The sequence below is a fragment of the Hypanus sabinus genome, chromosome 6 (genome assembly GCF_030144855.1).
Source record: "Hypanus sabinus isolate sHypSab1 chromosome 6, sHypSab1.hap1, whole genome shotgun sequence".
Taxonomy (NCBI): Eukaryota; Metazoa; Chordata; class Chondrichthyes; order Myliobatiformes; family Dasyatidae; genus Hypanus; species Hypanus sabinus.
In genome coordinates, this window is record NC_082711.1 from 104,911,565 (window position 1) to 104,931,892 (window position 20,328).

General features: G+C 40.1%; 1 protein-coding gene across 1 annotated transcript in view; it reads left to right on the top strand.

The window, feature by feature from the left end:
• The window catches only part of LOC132395728 (ras association domain-containing protein 8-like), a 251,896-nt gene extending 247,944 nt beyond the window's left edge, over positions 1 to 3,952 (top strand). Inside the window, exon 5 of the mRNA XM_059972685.1 lies at positions 2,061 to 3,952. Coding sequence (XP_059828668.1) covers positions 2,061 to 2,170 — 110 coding nt within the window. The 3' untranslated portion in view covers positions 2,171 to 3,952. The remainder of the gene's footprint in view (positions 1 to 2,060) is intronic.
• Positions 3,953 to 20,328: the final 16,376 nt, after the last annotated feature.

Here is a 20,328-nt window from a genome sequence, read left to right on the forward strand (position 1 = left end):
TCCCAACTACCAGAAAAACAAGCTCCAATGTTTATGTGCACATTCAAACTGATTTAACTTTAATGGCCCCTTTCTGTTAACTGTTTGTTAAAGTTGAAATACTGGTCAATATACTTCTACTGTAATTGTATGCTGCTGCATGACCTGTTATTTCCTGGTAAATTTTAACTTTGCATGGGGCAGTACCTATACAGCATTCACCACAATTTTCGTTCTCTCATCAGAACATTCTAACTTTTCTGTTTGGTTGAACCCGAGTCATACCATCCCTAGATGTGTGCTTCTTACTGAAGGTGGCCTTTTCACCGCTGAGTTATGTGGCTGTTAGCAGAGTTGTCTAATGAGCCATGTTTGTTATGTGAGAGGGTTACACTTATGTAGTTGAGCTGGATCTGCTAGGAAAATAGAGGGTCGCTAATACTCATCATCATAATTCATGTACAAATCAAATAGCAACCTCTGGCATATACACAGTTAACTATTAAAAAAAAACTCAAAGATTACTGCTTGAGATCAAGAGTAGTACTCAAAGATTACTACTCTTCCTAAAGCTGCACTGAAAGGACATAATTCAAATTCTGGCTCCCCTTTCAGGTGTGTTGAGCTGCATGTACTGATTTGGTGTCCTTTAGCTTTCTCTCATCCAATCTTTTATTTGCTCTCTTTACTTGACAATCCAGATTTGACATTGAATTATTATCTTAATTTCCACATGCTGCTCATTAATTTTCATCCTAGTTGGTTTGGGATACATACATTTGGGTCTCCAATGTCCTGGTGATGACAGTGTACAATTTGGAAATCTAACATAAACTGAGCTTCCACACAAATCCCAATATAAGTTAATGGAAAAGTCAAAGTCCAAACTTTGGTGATTATCTGATTGCCATTCACAGCAAAAACTGGTCTGTTGTGAATGTACCTTCTGTACATAATAAAATGGCCGCTGAGTGCACGTTCATGATCTTCTGCTGTTGTAGTCCATCTGCTTCTAGGCTCAAGGTATTGTGCATCCAGAGATGTTCTTCTGCACAGCACTATTGTAACGTATGGTTATTTGAGTTAATGTGGCCTTCCTATCAGCTTGAAGTTGCTTGGCTGTTCTCCTCTGACCCTTCTCATAACAAGGCATTTTCTCCTACAGGACTGCCACTCAATGGATGTTTTTTTAAAATTTTTTGCACCTTTCTCTGTAAACTCTGGAGACTGTTGTGTATGTTGGTTCCCCTCTTGCTGCGCGACACCTCTCTGCCCCATTACTAAGGAGGGAGAGTGCCTGTGGTATGTCGAATTGGTTGGGTAAATGATTGGTTTTTCTGTACTGCTGATCATAGTCTCTCTTGAGGGCTTTGCTTTTGCTTGCTTGATGGGTGGTGGGTGCTGATGCTATTATTTTCTCAAATACGTTGGGGAGGAGAGTGTTGATACTTTGCTGCTGCTTGTATGTGGAGGAAGGAGTAGGGAAGCTTTGGGGTTCTAATGTTTTTACTGTCATTCATTCTTGGATACTCCTGTTTTTGTGGATACCTGTGAAGAGTAAGAATTTCAGGTTGTATATTGTATACATTCTCTGATATTAAATGGAGCTGTGGAACTATTGAAAATCCCAGGAGCTCAGCAGTTTCTGAGATACTCAAACCACCCTGTCTGGCACCAACAATCATTCCACGGTCAAAGTCACTTAGATCACATTTCTTCCCCCATTCTGATGTTTGCTCTGAACAACAACTGAACCTCTTGACCATGCCTGCATGCGTTTATGCATTGAATTGCTGCCACCTGATTGGTTGATTAGATATTTGCAATAAGGAGCAGGTGTCCAGGTGTACCTAATAAGGTGGCCACTGAGTGTATTTCATTGCTGATCAGAGGAGGATTTGGGGTGCTATAGTGATCCAATCAGTAAGCAGTGTTTACAATTAGCTGTTTACAATTTACTTCCAATCAAATTTTAATTACTGATCAAGGAAGTTATTGACATTTTCTTTTTTGATTCTTTGACGCATCTTACACTAAGGTAATTTGTATTTTTCATCGATCTTTCTTCTCTTCTTCCTCAGATCCTCTGCTCTATTTAGACTCGCTGAACCGTGGAATATTTCAAGCCAAAACAAAAGATCTTCCAAGCACATTGATTTCTGTCTTCAACCAAGAAGGCATTTATGTATAACTCCTTCATCTTACAATGACTTGGATTCTCTTAAGTTCAACTGGTTACTTCAATGTGCATGCCTTGCTCTAACAGATTTAGCTCTGGTGATGTTGATCAGTATTAGATAAGAAAAAAAAATCACTGAAGCACTGGAGATATTACAAAGAGGCTTGCTATTCTCTGAGTATGAATCTCACTTTAACACTCCCACCACAAGAAGGCAACCTGCATCCAGTTGTTTCATGGATTTTGATCTGGTCTTAGATTGGAACTGAAAGTCTTACATTTACTGTATTTACAGTGTCTTAAAATGGTTTTATCACACTTATATGGATATGATGCTAAAAATTATATTGCATATAACATGTGTATATTGAAAATGTCCAATGCCAAATGCCAGCAAGAGTATATGGATCTGTTCCTATATCTTATAGTCTTGTGCACTGAACCCAACAGTATGTGTACACCATGCCTAATAATTAATTTAATTATTTTATAAAGATGTGGAATTGCATGTGGTAAGATACACATCATATGAACAAAATTTTATAATTTGTAAAATGCTGAACTTGGCAGTGTACTTGGTTAATTCAATTGGTACTTGAGTATGTACTTGGAAACAAAAAGAACATTTATATCAATGTGGTAACAATCTATCTAGTAGCTAGCTGTTATATATAGTCCTGATATGAAGATTGTGATTAATAGGATGCATACTATACTTGAATGCCCATATGTCTGACACTGTCATTAACCGGCAAATTGTCTGTTGCTCTGCAGTGGAATGAAATCTCTTTCATATATATGGTTCAATAGTTGCATTTAATATCAGAGAATGTATAGAGTATACAACCTGAAATTCTTACTCTGTGCAGACATCTACAAAAGCAGAAAAGAATCCCAAAGAATGAATGACAGAAAAAACATAGAACCCCAAAGCCTCCTCTCCCCGCCTCCCATGCAAAGCATGTACTTCCCCCCTCCCCATCCCCACCCATTCCAGCAGGAAGCATCAGCACCCAGCACCCAGAAAGCAAGCAACATCAAAGACCCCAAGGAGAGACCATGATCTGCAGTCCAACAAAGACCATTGTTTACACACCAATTCAACAGCCACAGGCTCTCTCTCTCTCATTAACAGGGGTTTGAGAAGTATCACCCATCCCACAGTAAGAGGGGAGACCAACAAACAGTTGCTGTTACAATGTTACAGACTACCATTTTGCTTTTTTATTCTGAAATTCTCCAACTTGAGAATCGGCAGCAAACTCATCCCACCATTGAGAGAGAGAGAGAGAGCGCTCGAACACAGAGGTCTCTGCCAGCCACATCTGCCATCACGGTGTTCCATTTCTCCCAAGATGTCTCAGGTGGCAACACCGGCATGGAATCGGTTGCCCACATGGCCGCATCCCAAAGGTGTGTGTCTTCCAGGCTGCTCTTGGATATGTCGAAAATGTCCTGTCTGTGAGCTCCGGGAACAGGAACTCATCTATCGTGAAAAAATGCAGTCTGAGTACAGGTGCAGATTGCGAACTCTGACAGAACCCCAGCCACCCTGAAAAGAGACATTAAAGAGAAGAATTTAATGTCTCTTGGATCAGTGCTGAGATTGCAGCCAATATTTTGTTCAGCACCAAGAAAGGCAACACTGATGATACATTCAGTAAATTTAGAAAACATTGCAAATACTTAAGTGTTGGTTAATTAGAGTTAAAGCATTTATTTTTTCATAAATAAACTCCAAAGTTTTCCAACAGCATGTGCTTAATGTTATTGGCTCAGAAAGAACACAAACAATCTTGCAAACAGAAAGGTAGAAGATTTTTAATCACCTCTTTATATTCAGCATTTTAGATTTAACTCATTACTATAGTGCAAGGAAGTTTAGGAAAATTATTCCAGAGTTGAGTGTTTGATGGCTCTGGGCCTGTACTCACTGCAGTTTAGAAGAAAGAGGGTGACCTCATTGAAAACTATTGAATGATGAAAGGCCTCAGTAGAGTGGATGTGGAGAAGATGTTTCCTATAGTGGAGAAGCCCAAGACCAGAGGACATAGCCTCAGAATAGAAGGGAGTCTTTTTAGAATGAAGTTGAGTAATTTCTTTAACCAGAGTGTGGTGAATCTGTGGAGTTTGTTGCCACAGGCAGAGGTTGATAGGTTCTTGATTAGTCAGGGCATGAAGGGGTACAGGGAAAAGGCAGGAGATTAGGGTTGAGAGGGAAATGAATCAACCTTGATGAAATAATGGAGCAGCCTCGATGGGCCAAATGGCCTAATCCTGCTCCCACATATTATGGTCTAATGAACAGGACCAGAAAGCACAGCTTTGGGTCATGTAAGTGGCCGAGCAGTTCACAACCATCCTTTCAACTGGTTGTCCAATTGATTGTCAGACTCCTTCTTAAAATCACTTTATTATTAACCCTGTCTACTCCATAGAGCACCAGGATTGTCTAAATTGCTAGCTTTGTCAGGATTGTCCTTATGTCTTCAGGATTTAAAGATTGCAAAACTGGGCACTGGCACATGCAGATGAAAAAATCATAGGGGAATCAATAGAAATTGCATATTTTGAACATTGCCATTTTAATCATAAAAATATTGAATGTAGGAAGAGGAAAGTCTTTTTGACCAGATGGGATGGACAGAGAAGGGAGGTTATTGGGCTGAACATTCAGATTTTCATGGAGTACTCTTCACCATCACCCACAAGAACATAAACCACATTAGTTCACCTAATTAACACACACAAAATGCTGAAGGAACTCAGTAAAGCAGGCAGCATCTATTAAGATGACTAAGCAGTCGATGTTTCAAGTCGAGACACTTCTTCAGGACTGGAAAGGAAGGGGGAAGATGCTCAACTAAAAGGGTAGGGGAAGGGGAAGGAGGATAGCTAGAAGGTGATAGGTGAAGACAGGAAGGTCAAGGGCTGGAGAGGAAGGAATCTGATAGGAGAGGAAATAAGTGAGATAGAGTATCTGGAGTTACTTAGTTACATTCATAGTGTCCTCCTGAATATCCTGTGTGTCCCACAAGTATTCTGGGCATTTGCAATGAACCCCATGTGTTGCCCACATTATTTTGACTCAACAATACAAAACACTGGGATGAACATTACATAGAGCATTCTCAGCCGTTCACATACACAACAGGTATCCAGGTCTCAACACACACACAGACATTTCTAAGCACCATTTAAAAATCAGCAGTGTCCTAGGATCTTTGCTTGAGTGGCAGCTCGCTGTTGTTCTGTTCACTGAAAGGCATTCAGCTCCCCTCATTAGCAGTTCATCAAAGGCCTGCACTCATTTGGGACAAGGCTGATTGACAGATTGCCGCATGATCGCTGGAGCCTGCTGAAACCTAGTAGGGTTGACAACTGTGACAGTGGTGTCATTCAATGACAGCAGAAAAGCAGAACGATTCAGCCATGCTGCTGTCTGAGCCCAAAATCTTACAGTGATGATCAAAAGGAAAAGAAGGCACCTATTATCTGGAGAAAGAATCTGTTTCTCAGCATGACAGTCAGGAAGGGTATGTTTACTTTGGAGAACTGCAGTACTTGTTCATCAGGGCTAAAACAGTTAAATTACTAGGTCAGGCTGCACAGACAAGGCTTTTTTTTTATTTTGGTCTAGAAAGGATGATCTATTTGAGTGTTCTGCTGATCCCGTTCGATGAAGTAAATAAACAGAAAACAAAACTGTGATTCATAAATGTTTGTTTGGCTTGGGCATTAATGTTTATGGAGCCATCACAAATAAATGGAGTTGAAACAAATCAATCCATGATTTAATGTTGGAAGAGACTAAAAGGTCTCAAAGCTTACTCCTGTTTCATCTATGCTTCCTTTGTTCCACTCGTTATCTTGCAAACCTTACTGTTCTGTGCGGTTCACCTCACATTTGTTATGCACACTAGAGATAAGAACTATAGTCCAGTACATCATTTAAATTGTTCACTGCCACATCTGTGTCAGTGTTCAACTGCAGTACCATTCCAACCTGTTTAAAAATAAACCTGTAGGTTGTGCCATACGGGGTTAGCACATTGCCAAAGCATTAAAATTATTTTGACTAAAAAAGGTTGATATGTAGTCAAGCCATGTCATGCATATATCCAATCCAGAGCAACACACACAAAATGCTGGAGGAACTCGGCAGGCCGGGCAGCGACTATGAAAAGAGTAAACAGTCAATGTTTCCGGCTGAGACGCATTGCTTGGAGACCGAAAAACACTCCTGAAGGCAAACAGTCCAGGTTGAGCTGAACACTTCTCTTAAGCTTCAGCTCCCAGAATGCCTGCTAATGACATGGGCAAATCCTTGCTGTGAGCCACAGCGAGGACAATAGGCTCCTACTCCAGGCAGCTAATTAAAGATGGCAAAGGACCTAAAAGGTCCCAAAATCTGACAATGCACTTGATGCAAATCTATTGGGATCAATTTGAAGCAATCCAATGTAAACTGACGGTCAAATTTCGCCTGAATTATGTGCCCTGAATCACCATGGTTCACAGACATTCTTATCCCTGCAGTACACAATGTCATTGAATCCACAATAAAAACTCCCCTGGGCTCTGGCATGCCTTTTACTAGAGATAGCTGTGCAAATGAGGTGCTGTATTGTGGATTTGAACGGAGGAAACAATATAAGGCATGATGTATCTACTTTGAATAGCGAATAGACTTGTGACTGAACTAAAACTAAGTGCCATTGAAGCTGTAATTGAGAAATATAAAAGTGTTTGTTCATACAGTGAACGGTCAGGAGAAAGAATCCAAGAAAATATCACTGTCATTCTTCAATACAAAGATAACAATAAATAATTAACTTATAATTGCTCTAATCACCTACTTAAATTTAACATATAGAACATAGTCAGATAAATATACAAAACTACAATGGTAGCACATCCCAACAAGCAGAACCACTTTGACTATTCAATACTGGCGTCTGTTCCAAAAAAAACAGGCACCCAAAACATACCCCTTTCTGTTATGGAGCTGAGGGGTGGCTCAATGAATAATCACCTAACCAGAAGGTTAAGAGACAAAGGGGATCTGTCCTGCACTGTGCATTAAGTGGCAGGGTTTTCTTTCTTGAAGACTTCTTCTTATTTTAGTTCATCCATAATTATCCTATCCTATACCGCTGGCAGAATTTCAGATGGTGACAAGAGGACATACTGAAGCGAGATAGATCAGCTAGTTGGTGTCAAAAGAAAAACAATCTTCAACTCAACGTCGGTAAAACCAAGGATTGATTGTGGGCTTCAGAAAGATTAAGACAAGGGCACACACAGCAGTCCTCATCAAGGGATCAGCAGTGGAAAGGGTGAGCAGATTCAAGTTCCTGGATGTCAACATCTTTGAAGATCTATCCTGGACCCAACATATTGATGCAGCTACAAAGAATGCACAACAGCATCTATATTTCATTAGGAGTTTGAGGAGATTTGATATGCCATCAAAGACACTTGCAACTTTGGACAGATGTGCCATGGAGAGTATTCTAACTGGCTGCATCACCATCCGGTATGGGGGAGGTGGGTCTACTGCATATGATTGAAATAAACTATGGAAAATTGTGAATACTCAGCTCCATCATGGGCACTTGACTCCCCAGCATCCAGGACATCTTCAAGGAGCGATGCCTCAAAAAGGTGGCATCCATCTTTTAAGGACCCCCACCACCTAGGACATGCCCTCTTCTCATTGGTACCTTGAAGGAGGAGGTACAGGAGCCTGAAGACACACATGCAATGATTCAGGAACAGCATCTTCCCCTCTGCCATCAGATTTCTGAATGGACACTGAATCCATGAACACGACCTCACCACTCTTTTTAATTTCTCTTTTTGTACTATTTATTTAATTTAACATTTTATATACATATACTTACACCTATTTAGTTTTTATTATAATGTATTGCAATGTACTGCTGCAGCCTAACAACAAATTTCATGACATATGCCAGTGATATTAAACCTGATTCTGATTCATAATGTCAGGAGCTGGTTGTGGACCACAGAAGGAATGGAGACAGGCTAACCCCTGTTGCCATCAATGGATCTGGGGTTGAGAGGGTAAACGGCTTTAAATTCCTTGGCATATACATCACCAAGGATCTCACATGGTCTGTACATACCAGCTGTGTAGTGTAAAAAGCACAACAGCGCCTCTTTCACCTCAGATGGTTGAAGAAGTTTGGTATGGGCCCCCAAATCCTAAGAACTTCCTGCAGGGGCACAACTGAGAGCATCCTGAGTGGCTGTATCACAGCCTGGTATGGGAACTGTACTTCCCTCAATCACAGGACTCTGCAGAGAGTGGTGCGGACAGCCCAGCGCATCTGTAGATGTGAACTTTCCACTATTCAGGGCATTTACAGATACAGGTGTGTAAAAAGGGCCCAAAGGATCATTGAGGGCCCGAGTCACCCCAACCACAAATTGTTCCAGCTGCTACCATCTGGGAAGCGGTACTGCAGCATAAAAGCCAGGACCAACCGAATCCAAGACAGGGCCCTGGTGAGACCACACGTGGAATATTGTGTACAGTTTTGGTCTCCAGGTTTAAGGAAGGACATTCTGGCAATTGAGGAAGTGCAGCGTAGATTCACTAGGTTGATTCCTGGGATGGCAGGGCTGTCTTACGCAGAGGGATTGGAGAGATTGGACTTGTACACACTGGAATTGAGGAGAATGAGAGGGGATCTGATTGAAACGTTTAAGATAATTAAAGGATTTGATAGGATTGAGGCAGGAAATATGTTCCAGATGTTGGGAGAGTCCAGTACCAGAGGGCATGGATTGAGAATAAGAGGTCAGTTATTTAAAACAGAGTTGAGGAAAAACTTCTTCTCCCAGAGAGTTGTGCAGGTGTGGAATGCACTGCCTCGAAAGACGGTGGAGGCCAATTCTCTGGATGCTTTCAAGAAGGAGCTAGATAGATATCTGATGGATAGGGGAATCAAGGGATATGGGGACAAGGCAGGGACTGGGTATTGATAGTGAATGATCAGCCATGATCTCAGAATGGTGGTGGAGACTCGAGGGGCCGAATGGTCTACTTCTGCACCTATTGTCTATTGTCAAGACAGCATCTTCCACCAGACCATCAAACTGATTAACTCACGCTGATGAATTGTATTTCTATGTTGTTGTGCATGCTATTTATTACAAATTACTATAAATTGCAAATTGCACATTGGGGCGGAGACGTAACGTAAAGGTTTTTACTCCTCATGTCCGTCAAGGATGTAAGCAATAAAGAAAATTCAAGTCAACCCTAGAATGATCCCTAACAAATCCACTCAGTACTGGACCAACACTAGGTCAATCTATGAACCAATAATATTCCAGCACCTCATACCTGCCTTTCATCATTTTATCATCTGTAATTAACTCAATTTAATGATTATCCACACCTTCTGCTTCCATCTACATGCATTAAATGGGCAAGGTTTAACATGACCTGTGCACTTTTACCCATGATGCTGTTCAGTTGTTATCTAACCAGTGTGAGGGAGAAGGACAACTCCTCACACAAGGCTACTCCTAGGGTATGGAAGAAGGTTAGAATCTTGTCTAGTTATCTTGTTACCTAGCCCAGCTATCCTCTAACTACTGATTTAGAGGATTCTCGCCTCAAGTTTGATTCCATAAATATACTTCATTCATAAAATTTTCAAATCTGTAATATGATGGGGTGTCAAACTTATGATACACACAAATATTTTGTTGGCACACACATGCAGTGTCGCCCATTCATTCTTTAAACCTCATCTATGATAAAAAGATGCATGTTGATTATTACCAAATGAAGCAGCAGATGATTTTTTTACAACCAGAGAGCAGGGGGATGCTTTCACAGGAAACATCTTTCGCCAGTTGGTACCAGCCAGACAATTGGAAGAACATATGACTTTGGATGATATGTTTTGAAGTCCTTGCAGACCTGGTGTACAGATCAGTACTTGGATAATAAATGGTTACAATAACAATACTATTTAAAAATATCCCAACTCCCAATGAAATCCCACCACCAAGCACCTTTCCTTCCCCTCACGTTCTGCTTTCTACAAGGATCGCTCCCTACGCAACTCCCTTGTCAATTCATCCCTCCCCACTGATCTCCACCTGGCATTTATCCTTGCAAGCAGAACAAGTGCTACACCTGCCCCTACACCTCCTCCCTCACTACCATTCAGCGCCCCAAACACTCCTTCTAGGTGAGGCGACACTTCACCTGTGAGTCTATTAGGGTCATCTACTGTACCTGGTGCTCCTGGGGTGGCCCTCTGTATATCCGTGAGACCTGACATTGAGAGACAGCTTCGCCGAGCACCTACAGTCCATCCACTAGAAAATGCAGGATCTCCTAGCAGCCACCCATTTTAACTTTACTTCCCATTCTGGTATGTCTTTCTATGGTCTCCTCTATTGCCGCAATGAGGCCACACTCAGGTTGGAGAAACAACACCTTGTATTCCGCCTGGGTAGCTTCCTATATAAAAGCCTCTTATCTCCATCAAACTACTTATTTCCTCTACCTGCCCTGGCAACCCATTCCAGACAGCTAACACTCTGCATAAAAAAACTTCAAAATTCAAAGAAAAGTTATTATCAAAGTACAAATATGTCACCATATACAACCCTGAGATTCAATTTCTTGTGGACATAGTCAATAAATCCAATGACTATAACAGAATCAATGAAAGACCACACCAACTGGGCATTCAACCCGTGTGCAAAATACAATATACTATGCAAATACAAAAAGAAAGATGGAATAATAATAATAATAATAATAATAATAATAATAATAAATAAGCAATAAACATTGAGAACATGAGATGAAGAGTCCTTGAAAGTGAGTCCATACATTGTGGGAACATTTCAGTGATGGGGCAAGTGAGGTTATCCTCTTTTATTCAAGTGTCTGATGGCTGAGGGGTAATATCTGTTCCTGAACCTTGCCCCTATTTCACCTTTAAACTTCCTTTAATATTAAAAACACATTCTCTGCCATTTAAAGTTTCTACCCTGGGGCAAAGATCCTGGTCGTCTACTGTATGCCTCTCTGAATATTTAAAACCTCTAGCAGGTCGTCCTTCACCTCCAGAGCCTTGGGAGAATAACCTAACTGTTGCAATTGCACAAGTCCAGGTTTTTTCGTGTTTGTGCCAGTTCACATCCATTGTGTTTGCATTACATCAGCACGACAAACACTTTACTTCACATGCATTCCTTGAGCAAATAGCTGCCAGGGAATTTTACACGGGTTTCTACCCCTCAGTATGCACTGGCGTCAGGATCTTCAATTATGCCTTTGAAGGGGCTACATCAAGCTTCTGTCCCTCAACACATTGCCAGGAGATTGGAATGTGGTCACCTCCTCACGATCAGAGGCCACCTTTCAATGAGCGGAATATTTCCAGAAGCTTGTGATGTTTGTCCTGGTATTTGTGCCTGGGAACAACCCATATAAACCAGTGCCCCATGTTTCACACCTGTTCAGTATGAACCTCAACATGAAAGTCAGAAAGAAGCTGCAGTCACAGGAGATCTGAAATAGGAAAATTAAAAATGATGGACACACTCAGCAGGGCAGAATGCATCTGTGGAATGAGAAAGCATTAATGTTTTAGCTCACAAACACTCTGTTAAACCAGAGTCAATCTTCCGCAGCATGTGGTGCTCCCCACAATGTTTGAAAGGTTTCTGGCAAAGGCTTGAAATATCAACTCTGCTTCGTTTTCCACAGCTGCTGACTAACCTGCTGAATGCTCCCAAGACTTTTTTTTTCCAGGCTTCTTGTCACAGGCGGTCAGAAAGTGATGGATGACAATCTCATCTTCACTGCAAGAAGCCTGGGATCACATGAAAGATCTGAGATGTGGGATAGAGAGGAAGAGGTGTACCCTTTTTCACCACCAGCCTGGCAAGATCTCAGTGGTTTCTCTACGGCTGTGATGATGGGGCATTCAGCCAAGTGATTTTTAGTCTTCCTTGTTCCCCAAAGCTTCAAGCCATTCCAGGAAAACTTCTGCCCAAACGACTTTAATCAAAGATGCTTTTCCCATGTGGGAAAGGCAGCCGCATACGATTCAGATGAAAGAAATGTTCCGTGGCAACATACCCAGACCCATGATCAACTGGGGCTCAAGCACTAATTGCCACCATCTCTTGGTCGCACACACCAGAGATTCAGTATAAAGAGACTGCTACTCTATCCCAACTGTCACCTGCTGTATGAACATGAAATATTCTGTGACAAATATATTTAAGAGGATCAAGGCAAGTATCTTGGTGTGTACACACACACCCACCCCCCCCCCCGCAAATGTTTCAAATGTTATTGAAGCAGTTTATCAGGTCATCGTAACCCGTTGTGTGCTAACTGTTTGCTATGTCCGCCACATTATAAAAGTGATTATATTTCAGAAGTACATTATTTGTAATACCCATCAGATAACAGGTGGATCCAGCTGGGGGGTTTGATAGGTAGATGGGGGCAGAATGATGTCAGGAGCTGGGAAATGAAAGATGGAAGTGACAAAGGCCGAAGATGATGAAATATGAGGTCAGTAGATGTTGAATGTAAGTAGTTCCACCTACTGTGGTGGAAAAAGTAAAGGTTTTCTCTGTGGGGGGAGGAAATTTGCATAGCATTCATTCAATTGCACAATATCTCTGTTTAACCGTCGAAGATGGAATGCGATAACTGGGCAAATGTTCTTAGGTAATTGCAGTTAAAGCTGTCATTATCTTGTTGAATGAAACAATCATTTGTTTATTGTATTCAACTTGTGCTTGCAGAGGCAAATACAGAGGTGGAATCTTCTACTCAGAGCAGTGTTCGTGGAGTCCAGAACAGAATGTACTTTTTAAAGGATGTCAAGATTTTTCCCACATTTGAATAATAGTAGTGGTTCCTCTTCCAGTCCTGATGAAGTGTTTCAGCCCGAAATGTTGACTGTTTATTCCCCTCCATAGATGCTGCCTGACCTATTGAGTTCCTCCAGCACTTGTGTGTTGCTCAAGATTTCTACCATTTGCAGAGTCTCCTGTATTTAAGATGTCATTCACAGCCTGTTTGATATCCTTTCAGTTCAGAAATTATCTACAAAATATTTTCCAGTGCAAAATAAACACTGGTCAGAACCGCTAAGTGGCAGCATCTCTTTCACTTGAATGAGATGATTGTTGCTAGAGATTAGTCTATCACCATAGCAACTTGTCAGATTAAGCTCTTTGGTGATACAATCAGGCAGCATTGGATGAGAAAATGCCTCTCTGGTTGCAGAACCAGTGAATGAGGTCCTCAAGGATATCGCTGATGTAAGAAGTGCACCCTGATTATATATCTGGAGACGGCATCTCCTCATTGCCATCTGCCAACATCCTCTTCCTCTTACCCCCAAGAAACCGGAAAGGACTTGTGCTCTCATAACAACCAAGTTTTGGAGCATTCAGTAGACAATGACGTTCATTAATGCAAGCACAACCTTGGCACTGGAATCACATCTTGAGGATAGCAGTGGGATTGAGCATTAGTATAAGTCAAAATTTAAAGTAAATTTATTATCAAAGTACATACAGTATATGTCACTATACACAACTCTGAGATTTATTTTCTTGCAGGCATACTCAATAAATCCATAATAGAATAATAAACATAAAGGAATCAATTAAAGACCAGGCCAACTTGGATGTCCAACTACTGTGCAAGTAGAAAAAGAAAGAAAGAAAGAAAGAAAGAAAGAAAGAAAGAAAGAAAGAAAGAAAGAAAGAAAGAAAGAAAGAAAGAAAGAAAGAAAGAAAGAAAGAAAGAAAGAAAGAAAGAAAGAAAGAAAGAAAGAAAGAAAGAAAGAAAGAATGAATAAATAAATAGATAGATAGATAGTTAGATGGATAGATGGATAGATAGATAAATAAATAAGCAAGCAAGCAATAAATATTGAGAATATAAAATGAAGAGTCCTTGAAATAGAGTGCATATGTTTTGGGAACATTTCAACGATGGGCAAGTGAAGTTGAGTGAAGTTATCCCCTTTGGCTCAAGAGCCTGATGGTTGAAGGGTAAGAACTGTTGCTGAGCCTGGTGGTATGAGTCCTGAGGCTCCTGTACCTTGTCTTCCAGAGAGAAGAGAGCATTGCATGGTTGATGGGGGTCCCTGATGATGGATGCTGCTTTTCTGCGACAACACCTCATGTACTTGCGCTCAACAGTAGGGACAGTTTTATCCACGATGCACAGGGCCATATGCACTATTTTTTGAAGGATTTTCCATTCAAGGGCATTAGTGTTTCCATTCCAAGCCATGATGCAGTCAGTCAATATACCTCCACCGCTCATCGAAAGAAGTTTGTCAAAGTTTTAGGAGTCATGCTGAATCTTTGCGAACTCCTAAGGCAGTAGAAGTGCTGCCGTGTTTTCTCCATGTGCTGGGCCCATCAGGAGACATCCAAAATGCACTCGACATTTTGTAAATGAGGTCTGGATTTGTAACCTACATATCTCACCAATTGCTTAAAGAATTTGTTGCTTCCTTTTGGGCCTTTATCTGTGACTTTAAATTTACTTGCAGCATGACTGAGACTGTAGATAAAGGTGAAAAGCCATATTGAAAAGCGAAATGCCTTGTTCCCCAAAATATAAAGTTCTGCTCAGTACAATGGGTAAGGCACGGCAGACACCAAATACTGCCTGGGAATAATGGAATCATAGAATCATCACAACATGAATGCAGTTTGTGGAAGAATAGAGTACAAACCTCACAATGAACACAAATTGAACAGCATGTGAAATTCTGAAAATGAAAGTTGAAATGAGTGATTCTCTTCCTGAAATTTAATGCAGCTTTATATTTATACACTTCAATGTGGAACCTTCACCCCTGGTTGCAGGTTTTCCCCAGTAACTAAAGATGGTCCACAGAAAGTACATGGTTGGTGGTGAACTCATGTTTAACCCACCAAAGATCAGAAATTAGGGAAGTGGGCATTTCCAGGAGTATTTAAGTATTTGCCTAAGGCATACTGCTCAGTAATATTGTTTGACATTGTGGTCACACAGAGGAACCTTCTTAAAGAACTAACACAAGACACCTTTCAGAATGCAGACCACAGTTCCAGTTTATTTGAGCACAAGAATATCATGTGGTTTACTATCCCCACACAAACCTACTCCACTTTTCCATTTCATTTTTAGAATCTTTTTATTGGTACATAATCTACAGCTATAAAATGATATAAAACTTCAACAAATTAATATATACATATACAATTAATAAAGCTGAAGAAATTAAAAACTGATCATAATATATAAAAATGAAAAAAAATGTATGTAAGGAAAAGAAGGAAAAAAAAGAACCCCATCTAACTAAGAAAAAAAACCCACTGTCTACAAAAAACAGGAAAGGGAAAACCATTAGGAATCAACCCCTGGAGCAATACGTCTAAACATCATCTATACATATAAAGACAAAGAATCATCAGCTGCCAATTCATATTTACATAGAGTAAGATTGGAAGGAAACCATATAAAATAATTCAAATTAAATGGTAATATTTGGCAAAAGATCCCCTTCTTCTTTCAAAATCGAATCAGGGATCAAAAGTTCTACTTCTAATTTTTTCCGAACTGAGACAAAACATTACTTGAGAGAACCATTCAATTAATGTAGGGATAGATATATCTTTCCACTTTAATAAAATAGCCCTTCTTGCCAACAATATAACAAATGCAACTACATGTTGATCTTAAGATGAAATACCCTGAATATGATGCGGAACTATTCCAAATAGAACAGTTAATCTATTAGATTGTAAATTAATTTTCAGAGCTTTAGAAATTGTAGAAAATAAAAATTTCCAAAAAGATTTTAATGAAGAACATGACCAGAACATATGTGACAAAGTAGCTACTTCAGTTTTACACTTATTGCAGTAGTTGTCTATACTAGGAAATATCTTAGACAGTCTCTCCTTTGTTAAATAATAACGGTGAACAATTGTAACCTGAATTAAACAGTGATTGGCATATATAGAAGAAGAATTTACGTTTTCAAAACTCGCAACCAATCTTCATCAATGAAGGTCATATTAAGTTCTCTCTCCCAATCTTAAATTCCAAATTTAAATCTTTACCCTGTTATTAAACAGTCCTTACAGATTTGGTTTCAGTTTCACAATTTTTAAAATTTTAAACAACTTAAGTTGTCCAGTTTTTTATATCGAAACTTTTTATTTAAACCTTCAATAACCGATCCCATTTTTGTTCTACTGAGAAATAAAGAGATCCGTTCTTTTACAGATTTGTTTTGTGATGGTCGATCGATGACTTTTGAAGAGTTAATTAACAAATATTCTCTCGCTCATACATATTTTCTGCAATATGTTTAGGTTAGACATTTTTTACAACAATATTTATCTAAGTTTCCATATTTGCAAGAATCTGATTTGTTGGATACCATTTTGAAGTTGAATCCTTTAGTGAGAGGTTCCACTAGCAGAATTTATAATTCACTTTTGTTACAAAAAGAGAACCTCTCACTATTGTCTTTGCACTCTTTCAAGCTTATTAATATCTTTCCTGCAGGTAAGTGACTAGAACTCCATACAATACTCTAAATTTGGCCTCACTAACATTTTACAAAGTGTATAAAACCAACATAGCATCCCAATTCCAGTACTCAATGCTCTGATTTATGAAGACCAATGCATCAAAGGCTCTCTTAACCTATATATCTGTGTTACCATTTTCAATGTATTATGAACCTGAATTCCCGGACCCATTTGTTCTATTACACACCTCAGTGCTCACTTTACTGTATGTCTTACCCTGGTTTTTCCTCTTGATACAAGGATTTACTCCCTTAGTAATAGTGATCAGGGAGGCACAGGGATAATCTGTAATTACTGGCAAGTACCTTTATTATCTTAATGGAAGAACATGTGATTTTACGCAAGCAAACACATTGTAACACCTACTAAGTTTTCCTGCCCCTCCACGAACAGTCAAAATATAGAAAAGGTAATTCCAGTAACAGGAGTCAAAGCTGGCTACGGTCCTGTTCTGTATTGCTGCGTGTCCATGGGGTACTCCACATCCGTGATGGTGGGTCTCTGGTGACTGGAGAATTGTCACTGCTAGTACACTCAAAGCATCTGCTTTTATATTCCTTACCAGATCAAATATTGCATTTAGGTGTTATTGGCCACAGGTCATCTGACTGGCCTTTAACGGCCTCTTATTGGCTCCGGTCCAAGCCAGCATTCATTTACTGCCCTACTTCCATAAGTAACAACTGGTAATTTATGGCTCTTTGTTCTTTTCTACTCTGATTGGTTCAAAGCAGTCAAACCAAGTGACCCGGACCCTGAGTCCAATGAGATTACTTCTGCAAATCTGCCATTGTACGCAATACACAGTTTATCTGAGAATGATCTCAGGTTTAGCAGATTACCTGGAGTATCATTGTGTCTACTTAGCAAGCCAAGCAACTTCAGTTCACAAAATAGGGGATGTAGAGCTGCTTCACAAAATGGCAGCCTCCATCTACTTTAAGCACATGACAAGATCAAAGATAATTGGTCCGTCTGCTTTCACTGTTCTTGATTCATTCAAATTCACTGATTTGTAGACTGTAGCTCTTTCTGGCCAACACTCCCAAAGTGCAACACTTCTTGCACTTGTCTGCATTAAATTCTATCTGCAATGTTCAATGTATTTTTCCAGTTGGCCCAGATCACTTTACAAACTTTGATGGTCTTCTCCACTATTCACTAAGCCTCCTACCTTGTTGTAATCTACAAAATTGGAAATTGGTGATCTAATTTACCACACTATCATCTAAGTCATTAATAAAGACTAAGCCAACATTAAGCAGATTTCTAGAAATTCTGTCATGATGTGCCCGAACAGATGGCAGCATTTCATTGTCTTCTTTTCCGCAACCCCCACACAACCTAACAATTTCAGAACAGACAGCAATGAGACTGAAGCCAGAAGTGTTAGAAATGTACTCACCAAATACCTTGACCCATAACTTACTGAATTAATAAGTGTACTCACTTTGCCGTTTTCTGTCCTTGCTCGTATGAAGGTGGTTTACCTACACATGCAAGTACTTCTCTGACAATAGATGTGTAACAGCCCAATGTAACATTGTATGGAAATACAAGTTAACACTGATGCAGACATGTTTTATACATTTAACAAGGGGCTTTATTAATGCAACAGAGTTAGTCAGTTTTTCAATGTTCATCATCAGCCAGGTCAATCTGTCCGTGAACTCCCTGTCGGTTGCCTCTGTACGCTCCAGTATTTGTTTTTTTTAGTTTTATGTCCTCCTGTGCGAGAGCCAACAGCTGTCCATCATTTAGCAATTTCCTTTTAAGTTTTTCTAGTCTGTAACTGCGCAAATGCGGACTTTCACAGCAAGATTGGACACCAGAAATGTTGTTTGTTTTCTGTAGATATGTCCTACACATACCCAGCAGGAGGAGATTTGCCCAAATACCCATTTTAATGTGGACGGAAGTATTTTCAAAAATGCTTGGTGTGGACGCCTATCGTTTTTACGCAAAACCGGCGTTTTCAAAATTATCCAGTCTAGTGTGGACGTAGCCCAAATAGTTACATATTGTGTACCTCAGAATACCTTCCAATAACTTACTCACAACTGATGTCAGGTTCACCAGACTATTTTCTATCTTATTTTAGATCGTTTCTTGAACAGCTGAACAACATTAGTTATCCTCCAGTCCACTGACACCTCACCTGTGGCTCAGAACAATTTAAATATCTCAGTCTGGGTCCTGCAGTTTATATACTAACCTCCCACAATGTCAGTGTGGAAGGCTAGTGCAGAAATTGCAGGGTGTCTGGCAGGCCTGTGGATTTATCCACCCTAATTTGCCTCAAGACAGCAAACACTTTCTCCTCTGTAATCCATATACAGTCTATGGCCTCACTACTCCTTTGCCTCAGTTTCACTTGTCTCTGGAGTAAATATAGGCACAAAAATCTATTTAAGAACTCCCCCATCTCTTTCAGTCCATGCATAGATGAGCACACTGATCTCTAAGAGGACCCATTTTATCCCTTGCTACCTTTGGTTCTTATAATACTGTAGCCTCAGAAGCCCTTGAGATTCTCTTTCACCTTGACTACCATAGCAACCTCATGTCCTCTTTTAGTCCTACTGACTTCTTTTTTAAGTTTTCTCTTGCATTTTATATACTCCTCAAGCACTTCACATGATTCTAATATGCACTTCCTTCTTTTATTTAACAGCGTCTCTATATACATCAATGATCAGTTAGCCTTACCTTTTATTCTAGTAAAACAACTAGAACTAGGAGACAAAGCCTCAAGATTTGGGAGAGTAGATTTAGGCTAGAGATGAGGAGGAACTGCTTTTCCCCGAGAGTGGCAAATCTGTGGAATTCTTGGCCCAATGAAGTAGTGGAGGGTACCTCAGTAATTATATTTAACACAGGGTTGGATAGATGTTTGCATAGTTGGGGAATTAAGGGTTATGGGGAAAAGGCAGATAGGTGGAGATGAGTCCATGACCAGATCAGTCATGATCTTATTGAATGGCGGAGCAGCCTTGATGGGGCAAGTGGCCTACTCCTGCTCCCATTTCCTATGTTCTTTACTCTCAATATTTCACTTTTGAAAGCCTCCCACCTACCAAGGATTCCTTTGCCAAAAAACAACGCCTCAATCAACACTTGCCAGATTCCTTCTGGTGCTATCAAAAATGGCTTTTATTCAGTTTAGAATCTTAAACTGAGGACCATTATCTTGAAACTAATGGTCTAATGATCACTAGATCTAAGGTGTCCCACTGCTCTTACTTCTTACACTTACCTTGTCTCATTTCCTCGGGGGAGATCCAGTATCGCATTTTCCCTGCTACATATTGGTCATAGTAAATTATCCTGTGATTAGACTGGGGTTAAATGTGTGGCTTGCTGGGCAGTGAGGCTCAAAAATCCAAAGGGCCTGTTCCATGCTCGATTCCTCAATTTAAAAAAGCTTGTTGAGATCCTCTAGCATCGTATCTGTTGTTCCAGATTCCAGCACCTGTAGTCCATTCTCTTTCATGTTTTACACTTGAATGAGCTTTTTGAAAATGAATATCTGT